Source organism: Mixophyes fleayi, chromosome 8 (genome assembly GCF_038048845.1).
Source record: "Mixophyes fleayi isolate aMixFle1 chromosome 8, aMixFle1.hap1, whole genome shotgun sequence".
Lineage (NCBI taxonomy): Eukaryota > Metazoa > Chordata > Amphibia > Anura > Limnodynastidae > Mixophyes > Mixophyes fleayi.
In genome coordinates, this window is record NC_134409.1 from 87969532 (window position 1) to 87987356 (window position 17825).

At 47.2% G+C, this 17825-nt stretch overlaps 1 protein-coding gene across 2 annotated transcripts in view; it reads right to left on the minus strand.

Moving 5' to 3' along the window:
- SUN2 (Sad1 and UNC84 domain containing 2) overlaps nucleotides 1-17825 on the minus strand; it is a 126412-nt gene that overhangs the window by 31653 nt on the left and 76934 nt on the right. For both annotated transcript variants that reach the window (XM_075182837.1, XM_075182836.1), the window contains exon 13: nucleotides 4846-5011. In XM_075182837.1, the coding sequence (XP_075038938.1) occupies nucleotides 4846-5011 (166 nt within the window). The remainder of the gene's footprint in view (nucleotides 1-4845; nucleotides 5012-17825) is intronic.

Here is a 17825-nt window from a genome sequence, read left to right on the forward strand (position 1 = left end):
CTGACGCGTCTGCGGAGACAGGCGAAAAACCTGACTCGCCAGATTGAGATAAGATTTGTTCCATTGCGACAGAAGTTCCAACTGAAACTGTCGTGCATGGAACTGAGCAAACTGGATTGCTTCGAATGACTATACCATCTTGCCCAGAAGCCTCATTGCAAAATGAATGGAAGGTCTCCTTGCCACCAACAGGGATCTCACCATCCTCTGTAAAGCTAGAATCTTGTCCTGAGGAAAGAATACCCGTCTCAGACGGGTATCGAATAGGAGACCCAGAAACACCATCCGTTGGGATGGGATCAACTTGGATTTTTTGAAGTTAGTAATCCAACCGTGCGACTCCAGGGTCTGGATTACTACCTGAATATGCAACAGAAGCTTCTGAGAAGAATCTGCCTTTAAAAGCAGATCGTCCAGGTAAGGGATGATTGTAATCCCCTTGGCCCTTAGCAGAGCAGCCATAACCGCCATGATCTTGGTAAAGATACGTGGGGCTGTGGCGAGACCGAACTGGAGAGCCTGAAATTGGAAGTGCTCCGACCGAACTGCAAACCTCAGCAGGGACTGATGACCCTTCCAAATAGGCACATGGAGATATGCATCTTTGATGTCTAGAGCCACCATAAATTCTCCCTGTTCCATGCCGAGAATGACCGAGCGTAAAGATTCCATCTTGAAGCTGGGCACTCTGACCTGAGTGTTCAAAGCCTTTAGATTGAGAATCGGTCTGAACGAGCCGTCTGGTTTTGTTACAAGAAGAAGACTGGAATAAAACCCCAACCTCTTTGAGAATGAGGAACCGGAATAATCACTCCGAAAGACAGAAGGGATTGAATCGCTTCTGTTAAAGCCAATCACTTTCTTGGACATGAAGGAAGCCCTGTGGTGAAGAACCGTCTGGGAGGAAGACCGAGTAGATCGAACTTGTAACCCTGGTTCACCACTCCCCGAATCCAGACATCGGTAGTGGACTGGCACCACCGATCCCTGAACCGCAGAAGACAGACTCCCACCACTGACGACAGTGGAGGAGCAAAAACCCCGTCATGCAGACTGTCTGCCGGCTTTGCAGGTGGACGTCGCGCAGACCAGGCCTGATGTCCCCACTGCAAACCCCCTCTAGGAGTGGATGGCTGACCTCTAGAGGATTGTCCTGAGGAATATTGTCCTCGAGACCTACCTGCGGAACGAAAGGCCCGAAATCTGGACATCTTCTGTTTGGGAACACTGACCCGGAGGAAAGTGCTCTTACCTCCTGTTGCCTGACTAATAAAGGAATCAGACTGAGGTCCAAACAGAACACTTCCAGAAAAAGGAATGGACTCAAGAGCCTTTTTGGACTCTACATCAGCCTCCCAGGACTTTACCCAAAGAGTCCAACGCGCTGCAACTGCCAAGGCAGAAATGCGCGCTCCAAACATCCCTGCTTCCATAGCAGCTTCTCCTAAATAATCTGTTGCCCTCTGAATCTGCTCCACTAAAGGAAGCAGTTCAGAGGATGGCCTGCCTGCCAACAAACCTTCTGACAATTGTTCCGACCAGCGATCAACAGCTTTGACAACCCATGCTGATGCCAAAGCAGGCCTCAAAGAAGCACCCGCTGCCACAAAAATGGACTTAAGATCAGTCTCGACCTTCCGGTCTGTACCATCCTTAAGAGTGGCCTGGTTAGGCAGAGGAATAGTAGTTACCTTTGCCAACCTTGCCACAGCTGCATCCACCGGAGGAAGCATCTCCCACTTAGCGAGAACTTCAGGGGGAAATGGATAACACGACTTCAGTCGATTAGTCACCTGAAACTTCCTGTCTGGGGAAGTCCAAGATTTCAACAGCAACTCTTCCAAATGGGGAGAGGCCGGAAGAACAATTTCCCTCTTTTTGCGTCTTTCAAAAAGAGAGGATCCAGAAGCCTCAGGGACTTGTTCCTCAGGAATATTAAGTGCCTCACGCACAGCCTGAATTAACTCCTCCACACTCTAACGATCAGGTGGAACCTCCTCCATCAGAGAAGCAGCATCTATGTCAGAGCCCAGCGTTAACTCACCCTCTTCCTGGGAATCACAATCAGACTCATGTCCCAGAAGAGATGCCGCCACCCGCTTCCACTTCTGTGAGGAAAACGGTGCGGCCAACTGCATCATCCTCTCCAAGGAGGAAGAGACCGCTACCAGACCTTGTACTGAGTATGCAAGACCCTGCACCCAGGCTGGTTCTACAGACTGCACTAGAACAGCAACAGGCAAAACCTGAACTAAAGAAGCTGAATCAGAAGATTGAGCAGCGTGAGACTGTACCTTTTGAGCAAGCAGTTCCACTGTATTAAATAGAGACCAAGCCCAAGCAGGCTCCTCCGTGTTTGAACAGACAGCAACTGTTTCACCAGGAGTAGTCTCCGTGGGCCGACAGGAAACACACAGCGCCTGTGTTTCTGGCTGGCCAGACAGTAACTTAACATGACATACAGCACAGGTGAAACTTAGCATAGTAGCACCAGCCGTGCCACGTGTAGATTTTTCCCTCTCAGACATGTTCAAAGATGGGACAAAACAGTACAGTGAAATACACACAATACAGATAACAAGCAGCACACAAACTACAAGAGAAAGTGAGCCTGCAATACAGCCAAAAAGCTCTTTAGTGTACAAAAAATACAAAGGCTAGACACACCACCCCCAACCCTTTACCTTACAGTATACAGGATAGAAAAGGGGAGAAGCAGGAGCTTTTATGATGGCTGCCTATTCAGGTGTCTACACACGAGGAGTGAGAGACTACCACGGGGGAAGTGCACAAGAGGAAAACACTCCCCCTCCCAGGGCCCAGCTCTAGACTGGCTATCGTCTAAGACTGACAAGCACCTCAACTAATTCAAAGCCTAGCAGGGCTAACTGAGACAGTGACCCTTGTCTGACCCTGTTCCCTGAGCTAAAAATAGAAACTTATCTCTACCCAATTAAAAAGACTGCTTTTAGTAAAAAACAGCCAGCTCAGGGAACACACTGCGATTTCTACCCTCTCTCTCTCATCACTATGCTGAGAGAGTTTCACTTACCTGCTGCCAACCCTCCAGATGCAGTGTGTGCAGACAGCATGCTCTCTGTACATGGAGAACAGACCCCAGCCACCATCGACTGTGTCTGGGTCCATGGAGGGTTCAATATTCGACAGAGGGAGCAGGCAAAGAGGACCTACACGGCACCACCGCTCCCCCCCCCCCCCGCAGACAGCGCACAGCCGTCTGTGCTGTGCTCTCCACAGACCTCCCCCATCGCTGACTCGCACTCTCCCCGCCGGCCGCAGCCGCGGGAGAGCAGAAATAAATTAACTGCAGCGGGGAGTCCTGACTGACAGCCGACTACACGGCTCAGCGAGCCGCCGGCTGTCAGACCCCGGAGAACACAGTCTCCGATACACATTACATAAATAAAATCATAAAAAAAAAAGTAAAAACGGCTGCTAAGCAGCCCTGTGCACAACCCCCTTCGCCGGGCACTTGAACTAGACTGGCCTCTAGCAGGAGGTGGGGTATAGAGGGAGTGGAGCCAGAGCTTTTGTTTTAACTAAAAGTTAAAGTGCCAACTTTTCGCCTGTCCTACTCTATACCCCAAGGTCCCGGTGTCCCCCAAGGTATGTTAAAGAAATCAATATTTAATCAACTAATTGTCAGACAGTCGAGATATTTGGCAGAAATAGTTGTTTTGACATCCTCTCTTAACTAAAAAAAAATCGTAGAAATCTGAGATGGGTGGTGGACATTTCATGTTTTTTTGGGTGATCTGATGTGGAATGACCCTGTAGTGTCTCTCTTTTTGACAGGATTGCAAGTGTGGGAGGGATGCCAAGGAGGGATGCCCAGGAGGGATGCCCCTCCCCCCCCGAGCCCAGCATACTGGGAAGGCTGCTGTCTTTAAGGATGGCCCCTGTTCCTCCTGCTGCCTACCTGACCCCCCAAGTCCCCCTTTCAGGAGAGTCAGGCAATGTTAAAAGTAAAAAGGATAGTTAAAAGGTTTCATTGTTAATGACTGCCGAAGGCAACATTCTACAAAGCGCCTTACTCTGACGGGCAGTTTAAAATAATTGATGAGTCCCCAGCAGCCAAGGGGGTTTAAAGGGGGAGGAGCTTGAGTTTTAGATAGGGAATTTCAAAAGTGACCAAGCTCCTATAACACAATCTATACGCCCAGCATTTCCAGTGTCCCCCCATAGGATCAAAGAGAAAAAGATTGTACTACAGTAAAATACTGTAAAGTTAATATACATCAACTGGTAGAAGGCAGGACTGAATGAAGTGCAATGATTCACAAAGGGGAAAAAAGTATAGTGAAAACTGGAGTGATTATGAGAAGAGATAGAAATGTATAGTAGCAATCGTAAGAAAATAAGAAAATAGTAAAGGTAAGGCTAGCCACATTCGTGCAATCCTGTCAATTGACACAAGTGCCAAGCATCAGAATTACTTTTCAATCTGGTAATGCACATGAGCGGGCAAACTGAAATCCAGAGATCCAGTTGTAATGTGCATTTGCTAGTTAGTGGTTCAGCAGGTGACCACATACTAAGGGTACGGCAGTCAATTTGCAGCCAAAAGCTAGCCGATATTGGGTAAATTTGTCAACAACGGTGCCTGTGTACCCAGATTAGATCATTTAAAGAAAGGAAGGCTGCAATAAGGGATCTTTCACCACAGACTAATCATACCAAAACTTTAATGGATTGCTTAGAACACTCATACAAGAGAATTTGTGCAACTTAAAAATGTGTAAAAAAAAAAATGTATAAAACTTCAGAGGACATACAAATATAAAAAAATTAAGAATGGGAGGGGAATTCTAAAAGCATACTCACTTCTTCCTTCGTCTCTCTTATTTGCCCAGGAATAGTCTCAATTTGCTGGGAAACTTCAGCCTGAGCTTTTTTCACAGCCTCTAACTCTTGCTGGAGATCCATAAGCTTTGCCTCCTGCCTCCCTACCTCTTGCAAGAAACTTTCCTTCAAATTCTCTTGAGGAGGGCTAAAAATAAAACATTACAAATCATGACTATCCTCACACATACATTGGTTTATCTTAAAAAAAATCATATAAATATAATAGATATAAATATAAAAGTGATTCTGGGTAAGCCAACATTCAGGACAGTGTTAGATAGCACTAAATGTTTTTTTTAAAAAGTAAAAACTAAATCTGCCTTCCTAAGTATATGTTAGTTTGCAGTAATGAGGATACAAACAGTCATGGTTAGAACCTAATGCTTTAAGTTGATTTGGTGACTGTATTGCATTGAAATACCAATACAGCTTATCAGGCACTTTCATATAAGCTATTAATGAACAGTATATAGTGGAAGAGAAACTCATCTTAACATTGTATCCAGAAAATTATATAATTCAAGACAGACCTAGGAATGGTTACTTACAACACAGCAACACTGTGCATGAAACCTGCAAGTTGTGTTGTCACAAATTTTAATTATGGTCCATGTTCCAATCTGTATAGAATGGTGCATGGTCCTGTATGCAAAATATCAAGTCAATTTTGCATGGGATATGAGCACACTAGGAAGTTCCTAATCTTTGCAGGACAGGCAAAATGAGTTGCCTCAATATTTGCTTCATTCACAAAAAAGAGGATTTTTATACCTATGATAAATCCGTTTCTCTGATTCCATCTGCGGGACATTGCTACCATGGGTTGTATGAGGGGAACGTGGAGTTGGCACTTAATTGGTTAACTTTGTTAAATGTATCAAGCTGACAGACCCCTCCCCTCTGCAACCCCTAGTAATTCCTCAGTTTAGTTATAAAGCCCAAGGAAGGGAAGTCAAAGAAACCGAGAACACACACCAGAAGAGCAAAAGGGAGGGAACACAGTATCCCCCAGATGGAATCAGAGAAACGGATTTATCGTAAGCATAAAAACCCTCTTCTCATTCATCCATTCTGGGGGACACTGTTACCATGGGGACATTCTAAAGCAGCCCCCATAAGGGAGGGACCGCTCTTACAGCCCTGCCTGTAGAGCAAAATTAGCGTCCGAGGACGCAAGGACATTAAAATGATAAAATTAAATAATGTAAATATATGGACCGAGGACCAAGTGGCTGCCCTACAAAGCTGGTCTGCTGAGGCATCATTTCTCATCGCCAAAGAAGCCCCCACCGAGAGGGTGGAATGGACAGCAATCCTATTTGGCACAGGTCTCCTTGTATTTACATACACCTGCCTAATGGTTGAGGTAAGCCATCTGGCAATAGTTTGTTTTGAAGCTGGCCATCCCCGTTTACGGGAATCAAACAAAACTAATGATGAACCGGTCCTCCGAATCTGGGCTGTCCTGATATAAATTCGGAGAGCCATGACCACATCCAGAAACTCCATAGAATTAGTTCCAGATGAAGACGCTACATCGTTGAACAATGGAACTACGATTTTCTGGTTAATATGAAAAGCCGAGACCACCTTTGGTAGGGAGGAGAAAATTGTACGGAGGACCGCCCTATCCTCATGAAAGACAAGGTAAAATTCTCTATATGACAGAGCTCCGAGCTCAGACACTGCGAGACAAAGCAATAGCGAACAGGAACGCTACTTTCCAAGAGAGAAAACGACTACAAGGGTTCAAAAGGTGGTCCTTGCAGCATATTGAGTACCAAGTTTAGATCCCAAGGTGAAGTGGGCGGAACATACGGTGGCTGTATATGCAGGACTCCCTGCAAAAAAGTTTGTATATCTGGCATGTCCGCCAGTCGAAGATGAAAAAACACAGAGAGAGCCTAGGCCTGCACCTTTAAAGAGGCTAAACGAAGTCCTGCCTCCAAACCATCCTGAAGAAAGGCACGAAAACGAGGAAGGTGAAAGGAAGCCATGTGTGACAAGACCGCATTTCGCAACACCTGATGTAAGTGCACCAGATGCGGTGGTATATTTTAGCCGACACAGGTTTTCGGGCCCTCAACAGAGTGTCTACCACCCCTGGGGAGAAACCTCTAGACCGCCAAAGGCTGGCCTCAAAAGCCACACCGTTAAAGCCAGCTGAGGAAGGTTCTGGTTTCGGAACGGTCCTTAAAGAAGAAGGTCATCACGAAGTGGCAGTCGAACACCTTGACCTACAGTCATTAACAGAATGTCTGCATACCAAACTCGACCTGGCTAAGCCAGAGCTACCAGAATTACTGGAAAACCTCCCTGCTAGACCCGTTTGAGAACCCGGGAAAGCATAGGAATGGGAGGGAAAAGGTACCCCGGTCCGAAGCTTCAGGACATGGTCATGACTTAGACGGCCACCGTCGACGTCAAGGTCCCTGACCCTTGAGCAGAATCTGGGGACCCGGCGGTTGTGTCTAGATCCCACCTCAGGACCAGCGACTGGAAGACGTCTGGATGAAGCGCCCATTCCCTCGGCATTATCGCCTGATGGCTTAGACAGTCTGCCTCCCAGTTCTGGATGCCTGGTATGAATACTGCAGAAATTGCAGGGACCTGGCACTCTGCCCAAGCTAGGATCCGAGATGCCACCCTCATAGCTGCAGGACTTCTGGTCCCACCTTGTCTGTTGATAAAAGCCACAGCAGTGGTATTGTCGGATTGCAGACAGACTGGGAACCCATGTAAGCTGGACTGGCTCCTTGCAGGGCCATTAGCATGGCCCTCAGTTCTAAGATGTTGATAGGAAGGGAGGTCTCCTGACGCGACCAACGACCCTGAAGCCGGAGATGGAGGACCACAACCCCCCACCCCTTCAAGCTGTTGTCTGTGGTCACTATTATTATCCTTTATTTGTTAGGCGCCACAAGAGTTCCGCAGCGCCGTACAATGCACAAACAATAGACAGTACAGGGTAAAATATTACTGAGCAGTAAACAAAAATACCAAAACTTCGGAAGCTCCAAGCAGGCTAATGCAGAAAAGACGGAGCAGAAGAGTAGGTAAGGACACAGGAGGGAAGAGGGCCCTGCTCGAATGAGCTTACATCCTAAGGGAGGGTGAACAAGACTCAGGTACAAAGGGGGTCAGATGATGTAAAGGAGAGAAGAGGGGACGGGAGGAGGGAGGGGAGAGCTGGTTAGGAGGAAGGATGGTAGGCTTTGAGGAACAGGTGGGTTTTTAGTGCCCGTTTGAAGGAGCTTAGAGTGGGAGAGAGACGGACGGAGCGAGGGAGGTCATTCTAGTGAAGGGGGGCTGCTCGGGAGAAGTCTTGGATTCTGGAATGGGAAGAGGTGATTAGAGTGGAGGAGAGACGACGGTCATTGGCCGAGCGCAGGGAGCGGGCAGGAGTGTGAATGGAGAGGAGGTTGGAGATGTAGGGGGCAGTAGACTGGGAGAGTGCCTTGTATGTGGTGGTCAGGAGTTTGAAGATGATTCTATAGAGGATGGGGAGCCAGTGTAGGGCAAGGCAGAGAGGGGAAGCAGAGGAGGAGCGGCGAGAGAGAAGAGGAGTCTGGCAGCCGCGTTCAGAATAGAGCGGAGGGGGGCGAGGTGGGAGAGGGGGAGGCCGGTGAGAAGGAGGTTGCAGTAGTCGAGGCGTGAGATAATGAGAGCGTGAATGATGGTTTTGGTTGCATCCTGAGAGAGGAAAGGTCGGATGCGGGCAATGTTGCGAAGTTGAAAGCGACAGGCTTGGGCAAGGGATTGAATGTGGGGGGTAAAGGAGAGAGAGGAGTCGAAGGTAACGCCCAGGCAGCGAAGTTGGGTTACAGAGGAAATGGAGGTGTTGTTGACAGTAATAGAGAGGTCATGGTGGAAGGGGAGCCTGGGGGGAGGAAAGACAATTATTTCAGTTTTAGCGATGTTAATTTTGAGAAAGCGCGAGGACATCCAGGAGGAGATGGCCGAGAGGCAGTTGGATACACGAGAGAGAAGGGAGGGGGAGAGATCGGGCGAGGAGATGTAGAATTGGATGTCGTCAGCGTAAAGGTGATACTGAAGACCGAAGGAGGAGATGAGAGCATCAAGGGAGGAGGTATAGAGTGAAAATAGAAGAGGGCCGAGAACAGAGCCATGAGGGACTCAAACAGGGAGAGGGGAGGGGGTGGAGGAAGAGCCAGACGTGGATACAGAGAAGGAGCGGTTCGCAAGGTATGAGGGATCCAGGATGATCCAGGATGACTGTCCGAAGGACCCGCCTATCTCCAAGTGTTCCTGGACTGTCGACCACTGAAGAGACACCCGTGTCTCCGGGGAAAACCGGATTAACTGACGTCCAAGAATAAGTGGGATCCCGACCACTTACTGTCCGTCTGCTCCACGGGAGGTTTCTGTCCTCCCTGAGCTCGCCTTAGGACACCTGCGATACAGTTTGAACCAAAAAGAGATTGGAATAAAACCCCTGTCCTCTCTGGTTCTTCGGAACCGGATGGCCCCTGCAGACAGAAGAGAGGCTACACAATGAAGCATTGCATGTCTTCTTTCTGGATCGCGGGGCAGGTTGGTTGAAAAAAACAACAACGAGGGACTGAACCCACAAGAACTATTATGTAGCCCTTTTTCATGATGCTGCGAATCCAAACTTCCTTGGAAGACAGTCAAGCTGCCTGCTTCTCTTGAAGTGTGGATGAGGGACATCTTGAAGAGCAAGACGACCTACCTCTGTGGGAGTGACCTCTGGTCCCGAGTGGTCTAGCCCTAGAGGCCTGACCTCTGCTGGAGGGCGCCCCCCCACGAAAGGACTGCCACAATGAACCTAATCTTGGGAGTTCTAGATTTGGGTACATTTACTGGGTGAGGTACTTTTGCCCCCAGTGGCCTGGCAAATAATATTGTCCAATTCTGGACCGAATAAAACTGCACCTGAGTCAAGTCAAGGATTCTAAGGCTTTCTTAGACTCAGTATCTGCCTCCCAGGACCTCAACCAGAGGGTTCTTCTAGCTACTACAGCTGATGCAGATATAGAAGATGAAATGGAGGCTGCTTTTTGGGCTGCCTCATATAAGTATCCTGAAGCCTCCTTGAGGTGTAAGGCCAGAGAGCAATTCTAAGTCCTGCACCAACTGGTCAGCCCAAGCCTCCATGGCCCTAGCGACCCATGCCAATAAAAACATGGGTCTGAAGGAAGTGCCTGCCCCTACATAGATGGATTTAAAAAAATCCCTCTACTTTACGGTCAGTGGCATCCTGCAGGTAGTGTGGCGAGCTAAGGGTGCCACCAGAGTATCCAACTTTGGGATATGCTCCCAACAGGTCAGATCCTCCCCATATAAGGGATACAGGGCAAGGAATCTCCCTGGAATGGTAAATCTACGGTCTGGTTGTTTCCAAGCTGCTTTCACAATCTTAGTTGACTCAGCAGAAGGAGGGAAACGGATGGCGCGTCTTCTAATCTGTTGAAAGAGACCATGATCAGAAGCCTTAGTTTCTTCTAGATCCAAAATGTCTAGGGCTTGCCGATCTGCCAATACCAGGTCGTCAATACCCTGATATTTTTGTGACCCCTCCGGGGGTAAATGTATTAACATGCGGGTTCCTCAACACCCGCGACTTCAGCGATTAAATTTAAAGCGGCGCTGCATTGTAAAGGGAAGTTTCCCTTTACAATGCAGCGCCGATTTAAATTTAATCGCAGAAGACGCTGAACTCGCAGGTGTTGAAGAACCCGCATGTTAATACATTTACCCCCAGGTCTATTATCTGTGCGGAGTCAGAATCATGCATGAGTTCTCCCTCTTCTTCTAAAGATCCTTCGGAATCCGAGAGGGATAGAAGAGGATACGTGGACCAGTGTGGTTTGTTTCTTGAGGGAATTGGTCTTGGTGAGTCAAAAAAACGGTTTAACCGATCTAAGCCTCTGACCAGGGATGCAGACCAAGGCGGTTCTCCAGGAGGAGAGCCTGGGATGGCAAGTAAACATGATAGGCCAGCAGGCCTAATTTCCCATCTCACTCGTCACTGGTAAGGTAACTGACGCAGGGGAGTCAGTAGCTACTGAAATGGATGGGAGAACCACGGCAACCTCAGGTATCTCTGTTGCCCTAGCCAGCTGCTGAACCAAGGTTGCAACAGACTGTCCCAGAGAAGATGCCCACACCATTTCCTCCATGAGGGATGTGTGAGGATACCGGGTTTAATGTAACCTTCTGTACCGCACAGCTGGCCTACCCGGTACCTATCCAAGGATCAAAATCACCAAGGCAAATATCCGAAATAAAATAAACAATTTTATTTAACAAAATGGTAGCACCAAACAGCAATAAACATATTTAAATAATAACTTGAAACACATAACACTACAATCTGGCACAGACACCATACAGGGTATAATGAAAACACCTCACCAGTATCCTAATCACTCTCAGGAACTGCTATCTATCAATGCAAGCTTCTCCCCCTCTCTCCTTTAAAGCTACCAGCAAAGGTAGCGGCCTTGAGTCACTGTCACTCTTCTTTCGGCAGGCACACAGCTCCCAAAGACCTGGAGAGGTAGATCAGGGCAACTATAGTACTCCAGGGAATGATTGTCCCTTTCCTGTCAGGGGCAGAGATCTATATCTCAAAGCCAGCCTGACTACAGCTATCACTTGGTAGTGAATGCCAATTTGCTGTCCTCTGGAGCTTTCTTTTAAGCCCAAAACTTACTTCACCAGCAATTTCAGGACTTGCCTGATTGGTTCTTTTCTGTGTTTACCTTTTCACAGGTAAACATACAGACAAAGGGATAGCAGATGAGCCACTCCTGATTTAATTAGTGACAGATATTGTTCTGTGGCTATACAGCAGAGTTTGTTTAAACAGGAGCGATCACAATCCAGACACATTTACATTTAAATACACAATGCAGTCCTCTGTAATTAAACACAGAGCTCTGTAAGTGGGTCTTTTCCCTATACTAACACACACAGACCCACAACTAAACAAAGACAAGAGATGTACATTCATACAGGACTGGTGGACAATAATCCTTTTGCCTAGGCTGAAACAATGGACTAGTGTGCAAGATAACAAAACATGCTGGCAGACATTTAAACTTTCAAAATAGAATATATACAAGTTTAAATATGACTGACAAATATGAGGAACCAGAGGGCTAGAAAAAAGTATATGTTTTTATAGTCCACAGTTTGTGAGAAACGAGGTGCAGACAGGTTGAGGTGATATAAATACCTTGTTTCCCCAAAGGGTGGTACACTAATCTGGGCCTGTGCGGGATGGACCAACGTGTCGCAGTTCATGCAGTGCACCCACGGGTCCTGTTGTCCAAAAGGTAACTTAGCCTTACATTTGCAACAAGAATATATATATATATATATATATATATATATATATATATATACTGTGGCAAGAGCCTGCTACTGCAGAAGCACACGCAAACAACTTCTTCCTTTTTATGTAGTTTTATTGTCAGGATGGTAAATGTTTTGACACCATACAGATTTCACAGCAATACTTGGAGACCCTAAACGCTAGCTAGACATAGCTCAGCTCTCTCTCAAGATCAGCCAGCTTCCCCAGCGTTGATCTCCCTGAACAAATGAAACAAACATGCTTTTATACATGATGCTCCTCCCCCAGCCTTAGCTTGATGGACAGGTGACACACCCACCTTCTCTTTAAAATAAAACACCCATCACGGGCTCTGTTTGCACAACCAGACACGCCCTGTCTGTTTGCTGAGAGAAAGGATTTCAAATCATGTAAGTTTAACCAAATTTAAACTATTGCTTTTCAAACATAGGTCTTTACATTCAATCTAGGTGCAATACTGCACAAATGTTTTACTCTACTTCCCTGCTTTCTCTGCATATTGCCAGCTAAATGCCTCCTTTTCTACATATCCCTCCCCCTAGCGTCTCCAAGTAGGGGGACGCGGACTTCGCGAGGAGCGCATATTTTCGTGACAATGCATCTGCATTCTTGTGCAGAATTCCAGGTCTATGTTCTACTGAGAACTAGAAAGGTTGTAGTGCCAAGAACCAGCGGGTTACCTTGGCATTTACATCCCGGTTGCTCTGCATCCATCTCAATGGTGCATGGTCTGTTATTAAGGTGAACTCTCTGCCTAGGAGATAATAGCGCAGAGCTTCTGTAGCCCATTTTATGGCGAGACATTCTTTCTCCAAAGTGGCATATTTTTGTTCCCTTGGAAGCAACTTACGACTTAGGTACAGGACAGGATTTTCTACTCCATTCTTCTCCTGTGACAAGACTGCACCTAAGCCAACACCAGAAGCATCAGTTTGGAGGAAGAACCTCCGGGTAAAGTCCGGTGCTTGCAGAACTGGGGAGGAACAAAGAGCTAACCGAAGATCAGACCAGGCGGTTTCTGCAGAATTAGACCTGGTTAATCTATCTGGACAACTTTTTTTTAACATGTCCATAAGTGGAGCAGCTCTAGTGGCGAAGTGGCTTACAAACCGCCTGTAGTAACCTACTAAGCCCAAAAAGGTTCTTAACTGCGACTTTTTCTCTGGTCTTGCCCAATTTTTGACTGCCTCCACTTTGTCTAGCTGGGGTTTTACATGCCCTCGATCAACAATGTACCTCAGATATTTGGCTTCTCTCATGGCTGTGGCACATTTCTCTGGGTTAGCTGTTAACTCTGCTGACCTTAATGAAGCTAAGACCGACTCAACTTTGGCTAAATGTGATCCCCAGTCTGGGGTATAAATCACTATATCGTCCAAGTAAGCGGCTGTATAAGCTGTGTGAGGTCGTAGCAATTTATTCATGGCCCTTTGGAAGGTGGCAGGTGCCCCATGCAACCCAAAGGGTAGGACTTTATATTGATAGAGACCATCAGGGGTGGAAAATGCAGTCTTTGGCTTGGCCGTGGAAGTCAGGGGAACTTGCCAATAACCCTTTGTTAGATCAAGGGTTGTTAAATAATTGCTACCAGCAAGATTTTCCACTAGTTCATCCACACGTGGAAGCGGATAGGCATCAAACTGCGACATACTGTTTAGGCGCCTAAAGTCATTGCAGAACCTAATTGTCCCATTGGGTTTCGGGACAAGCACAATGGGACTATTCCATTCACTAGTGGACTCTTCAATCACATCTAACTTGAGCATCTTCTCGACCTCCTTTCTCACGTCCACTCGTCTGGCTTCTGGAATACGATACGGCTTCTGCTTTACAATAACTCCTGGTGCAGTGACAATGTCGTGTTCGATTAAGGTAGTAAGCCCAGGAATGGAAGAGAAGACATCCCTGTTCCAGCGAATCATTTCTTCAGTCTGTTGTCTCTGCTGAATGGACAAAGCTGGCTCTATGGGCACTTTAGACTTTTCAATGGCAGTACTCACTACCTGAGGAGAGGTTTCCTCATCATGCCAATGTTTAAGGAGGTTGACATGATATATTTGCTCCTCCCTTCTCCTACCTAACTGGCGGACTCTGTAATTGACAGGACCGACAGCCTCCAGAACTTCATATGGACCCTCCCAATGGGCGAAAAGTTTGCTTTCCTGGGTGGGAACCAGGACTAGGACCTTGTCCCTAGGCTTGAAAGATCGAACAGCAGCACTTTTATCATAACATTTTCTCTGTCGTTCCTGAGCCTCTTTTACATGTGGCTGCACAATGGGCCCTATCTTTCCTAGCCTCTCATACATTTGTGACACAAATTGTACCAGATTTGGCTCCCTGGGACCTTGCTGCTCCCACCCTTCTTTTAACATATCCAAGATACCCCTGGGCTGTCTTCCAAACAATAACTCAAAGGGACTAAACCCTGTTGAAGCTTGAGCTACCTCACGGATGGCAAACATCAAATAGGGAATAAGTGTCCCAATCTTTTTTTTCTTGAGCCACTGCTTTCCTGAGCATGTGCTTTAATGTGCGGTTAAAGCGTTCCACCAAGCCATCTGTTTGTGGATGGTATACAGAGGTGTGAAGCACCGTAACCCCTAGCAACTGGCACATGTCCTTCATCAGTTTAGACATGAATGGAGTACCCTGGTCTGTGAGAATTTCTTTGGGTATTCCCAAGCGTGTAAACATCAATACAAGTTCCTTAGCTATGGTGCTGGACTTTATGTTTCGTAGGGGAATTGCCTCTGGATACCTGGTTGCATAGTCAAGCACCACTAGTATATATTGGTCCCCACGTGCGGATTTTTCCAGTGGCCCCACAAGGTCCATAGCTATCCGTTCAAAGGGAACTTGTACTATTGGTATTGGAATGAGAGGTGCCCTGTACATGGGTTTGGGACAGGTTCTCTGACAAATGGGACAGGACCGGCAATACTTTTTTCACTGCCATGTGTACACCGGGCCAGTAAAACCTAAGCAGAACTCGTTCCCGTGTTTTATCCTCCCCTAGGTGTCCCCCACAGACATGTGTATGTGCTGCTTTTAACACTAGGGTTACATGGACCTGAGGAACCATTAATTGTTCTACTTTATCCCCCTGTACAGTAGCAACTCTATACAGGAAATTATTTTTAACAATAAAATATACCTTCTGCAGGCTGGGCGGCTTTCGCTACCCCATTTACCTCAGTCACACTTTTAAAGGCATGTTCCAAAGTGGCATCATTAAGTTGGTCTCGAGCAAAGTCCTGCAGAGGAACCAAAATTGGTATTGTGGATCCGTAGTCCGTATCCTCACTGACAGGTGGGGTGGGCTCATCTGCGACATCACCGACCAATGCTAGTTTGGACTGTCCATGTTTCCCCGCAGGTGGATGCTTTTGTGGAACTCCTGCTATGACTCCCAGGATGGCATTCCGGTTTGGCGGTTCCCAAAGATCGATGTCCAGATGTTGTGGATTCTTAGGTGGTTCCTTTAAGACCGGGCTTCCGACCTTTGCATCAGTTGCCGGCATGTCCGGCCGGATCCGCTCACCGATGACATCATTAAACAGTGGGAAGTCTCGCCCCAAAATGAGTGGATATGGGAGTTTAGGTGCTATGGCAGCTACCACCATAACAGTTTTGTCTTTGAGTGTGACTGGTAGTATTGTTCTTTCATACTCCTCTGTCGTGCCATGTACGCAAAGAACCTTCACCTTGGGCAACCGAGAAGTTATGGTTTCAGGTAAGACAGAGCTGGAAACCAATAAGAGTTCACTCCCTGAGTCAACCAGGGCCAGAACAAGGTTTTGGTTGATTAGCACAGTCACCCGAAACAAACAAGGACTTCCTGATGTGGGACTCATGGTAAAACAGCTTGGAAAAGCAGGCCCAATATGTGCCACGGAACAGTCCATGGGTTCCGGTAGATTAGGACACTCTGCCTTAAAGTGGCCTGGCTCACCACATTCAAAACACTTCAGATTAGACGGCTTTGCACCTGGCCCTCTGTCCGTAGCAGTTTTGCCATTGGGCCCTGTAGCAAGGATTGTCAAACCTGGCTTTTGGCACAAATGCAGGTTCTTTAGTCATTTGCTGTAGCGCACAAAACCTTACTACCACGGTGGCAAGCTCTTCATAAGTTTGTGGGTCTGATTGCAGAACCCACCTTTGCAAATCGCGGTTCAGCCCCCGGATGCAGTGATCTATCGACAGAACTTCAATAATCCGAGAAGGCGAATTCTCCTCAGGCTGCAGCTATTTCTTTAAAATTTTAGAAAGCTCAGCCACATGCGCTCTGACCGTTTTTTCTTTATCATAGCGCCATTGGTGATAGCGCTGGGCTCGGCCTGGCCCGGAAACTCCAATGCGAGCCAATATCTCAGACTTTAGGCACAAATAATCAGAGGCCCGTTCCTCATCTAGATCCATATACGCTCGCTGAGCTTCACCAGTCAGATATGGCGCCAGCCTCTCAGCCCAATCTTTAGGAGGCCATTTTGCCCTTTTTGCAAGTCTCTCAAAGGACACCAGATATGCTTCTATGTCATCACCTGGCGACATTTTCTGGAGCATAGGACCAAGTGGTTCATTTCTGTCATGTCTCACCTGGCTTAACTCTTCTCTTAAGAGCCTTGCGTTTTCCACCTGTGCCTCGGCAACTCGTAGCATCTGAGCTTGCTGCTGTTGCTGCGCAGCGGCCACATTCACGAGGGTTCTCAGTACTTCCTCCATGTTGACGTCTGCGCGGGTTGGGCAGCGGAAACTTGCTTCCCGGAGTATCCCACTCCTGACACCACTTGTGGCAAGAGCCCGCTACTGCAGAAGCACACGCGAACAACTTCTTCCTTTTTATGTAGTTTTATTGTCAGGATGGTAAATGTTTTGACACCGTACAGATTTCACAGCAATACTTGGGAGACCCTAAATGCTAGCTAGACATAGCTCAGCTCTCTCTCAAGATCAGCCAGCATCCCCAGCGTTGATCTCCCTGAACAAATGAAACAAACAAGCTTTTATACATGATGCTCCTCCCCCAGCCTTAGCTTGATGGACAGGTGACACACCCACCTTCTCTTTAAAAGAAAACACCCATCACTGGCTCTGTTTGCACAACCAGACACGCCTTGTCTGTTTGCTGAGAGGAAGGATTTCAGATCATGTAAGTTTAACCAAATTTAAACTATTGCTTTTCATACATAAGTCTTCACTCTAGGTGCATTACTGCACAAATGTTTTACTCTACTTTCCTGCTTTCTCTGCATATTGCCAGGTAAATGCCTCCTTTTGTTACAATACATAAAAGAATCGGGGAGGACAGGGCGCACAATAGTGTAATATTGTAGTATAAACGTTGGTTGAAGCGATGAATGGTAAATGAATCATCGCTTCACATCCCATTCATCCTCTGCCGCTGCAGCGCTGGACTGCACTGACAGCCTGTTTAGTGAGACATGAGGAAATCAGTAACAACCGGGACGTCAGGAACCTCCTGCACAGGCGCGTCTGAAGAATGGAAACATCACTACTTCAACCAGCGCTATTGGAGTGGTAGGACCAAACGGAGCTAGGAACTTTCCTTCAAAAGACTTTGTGTCTGGAC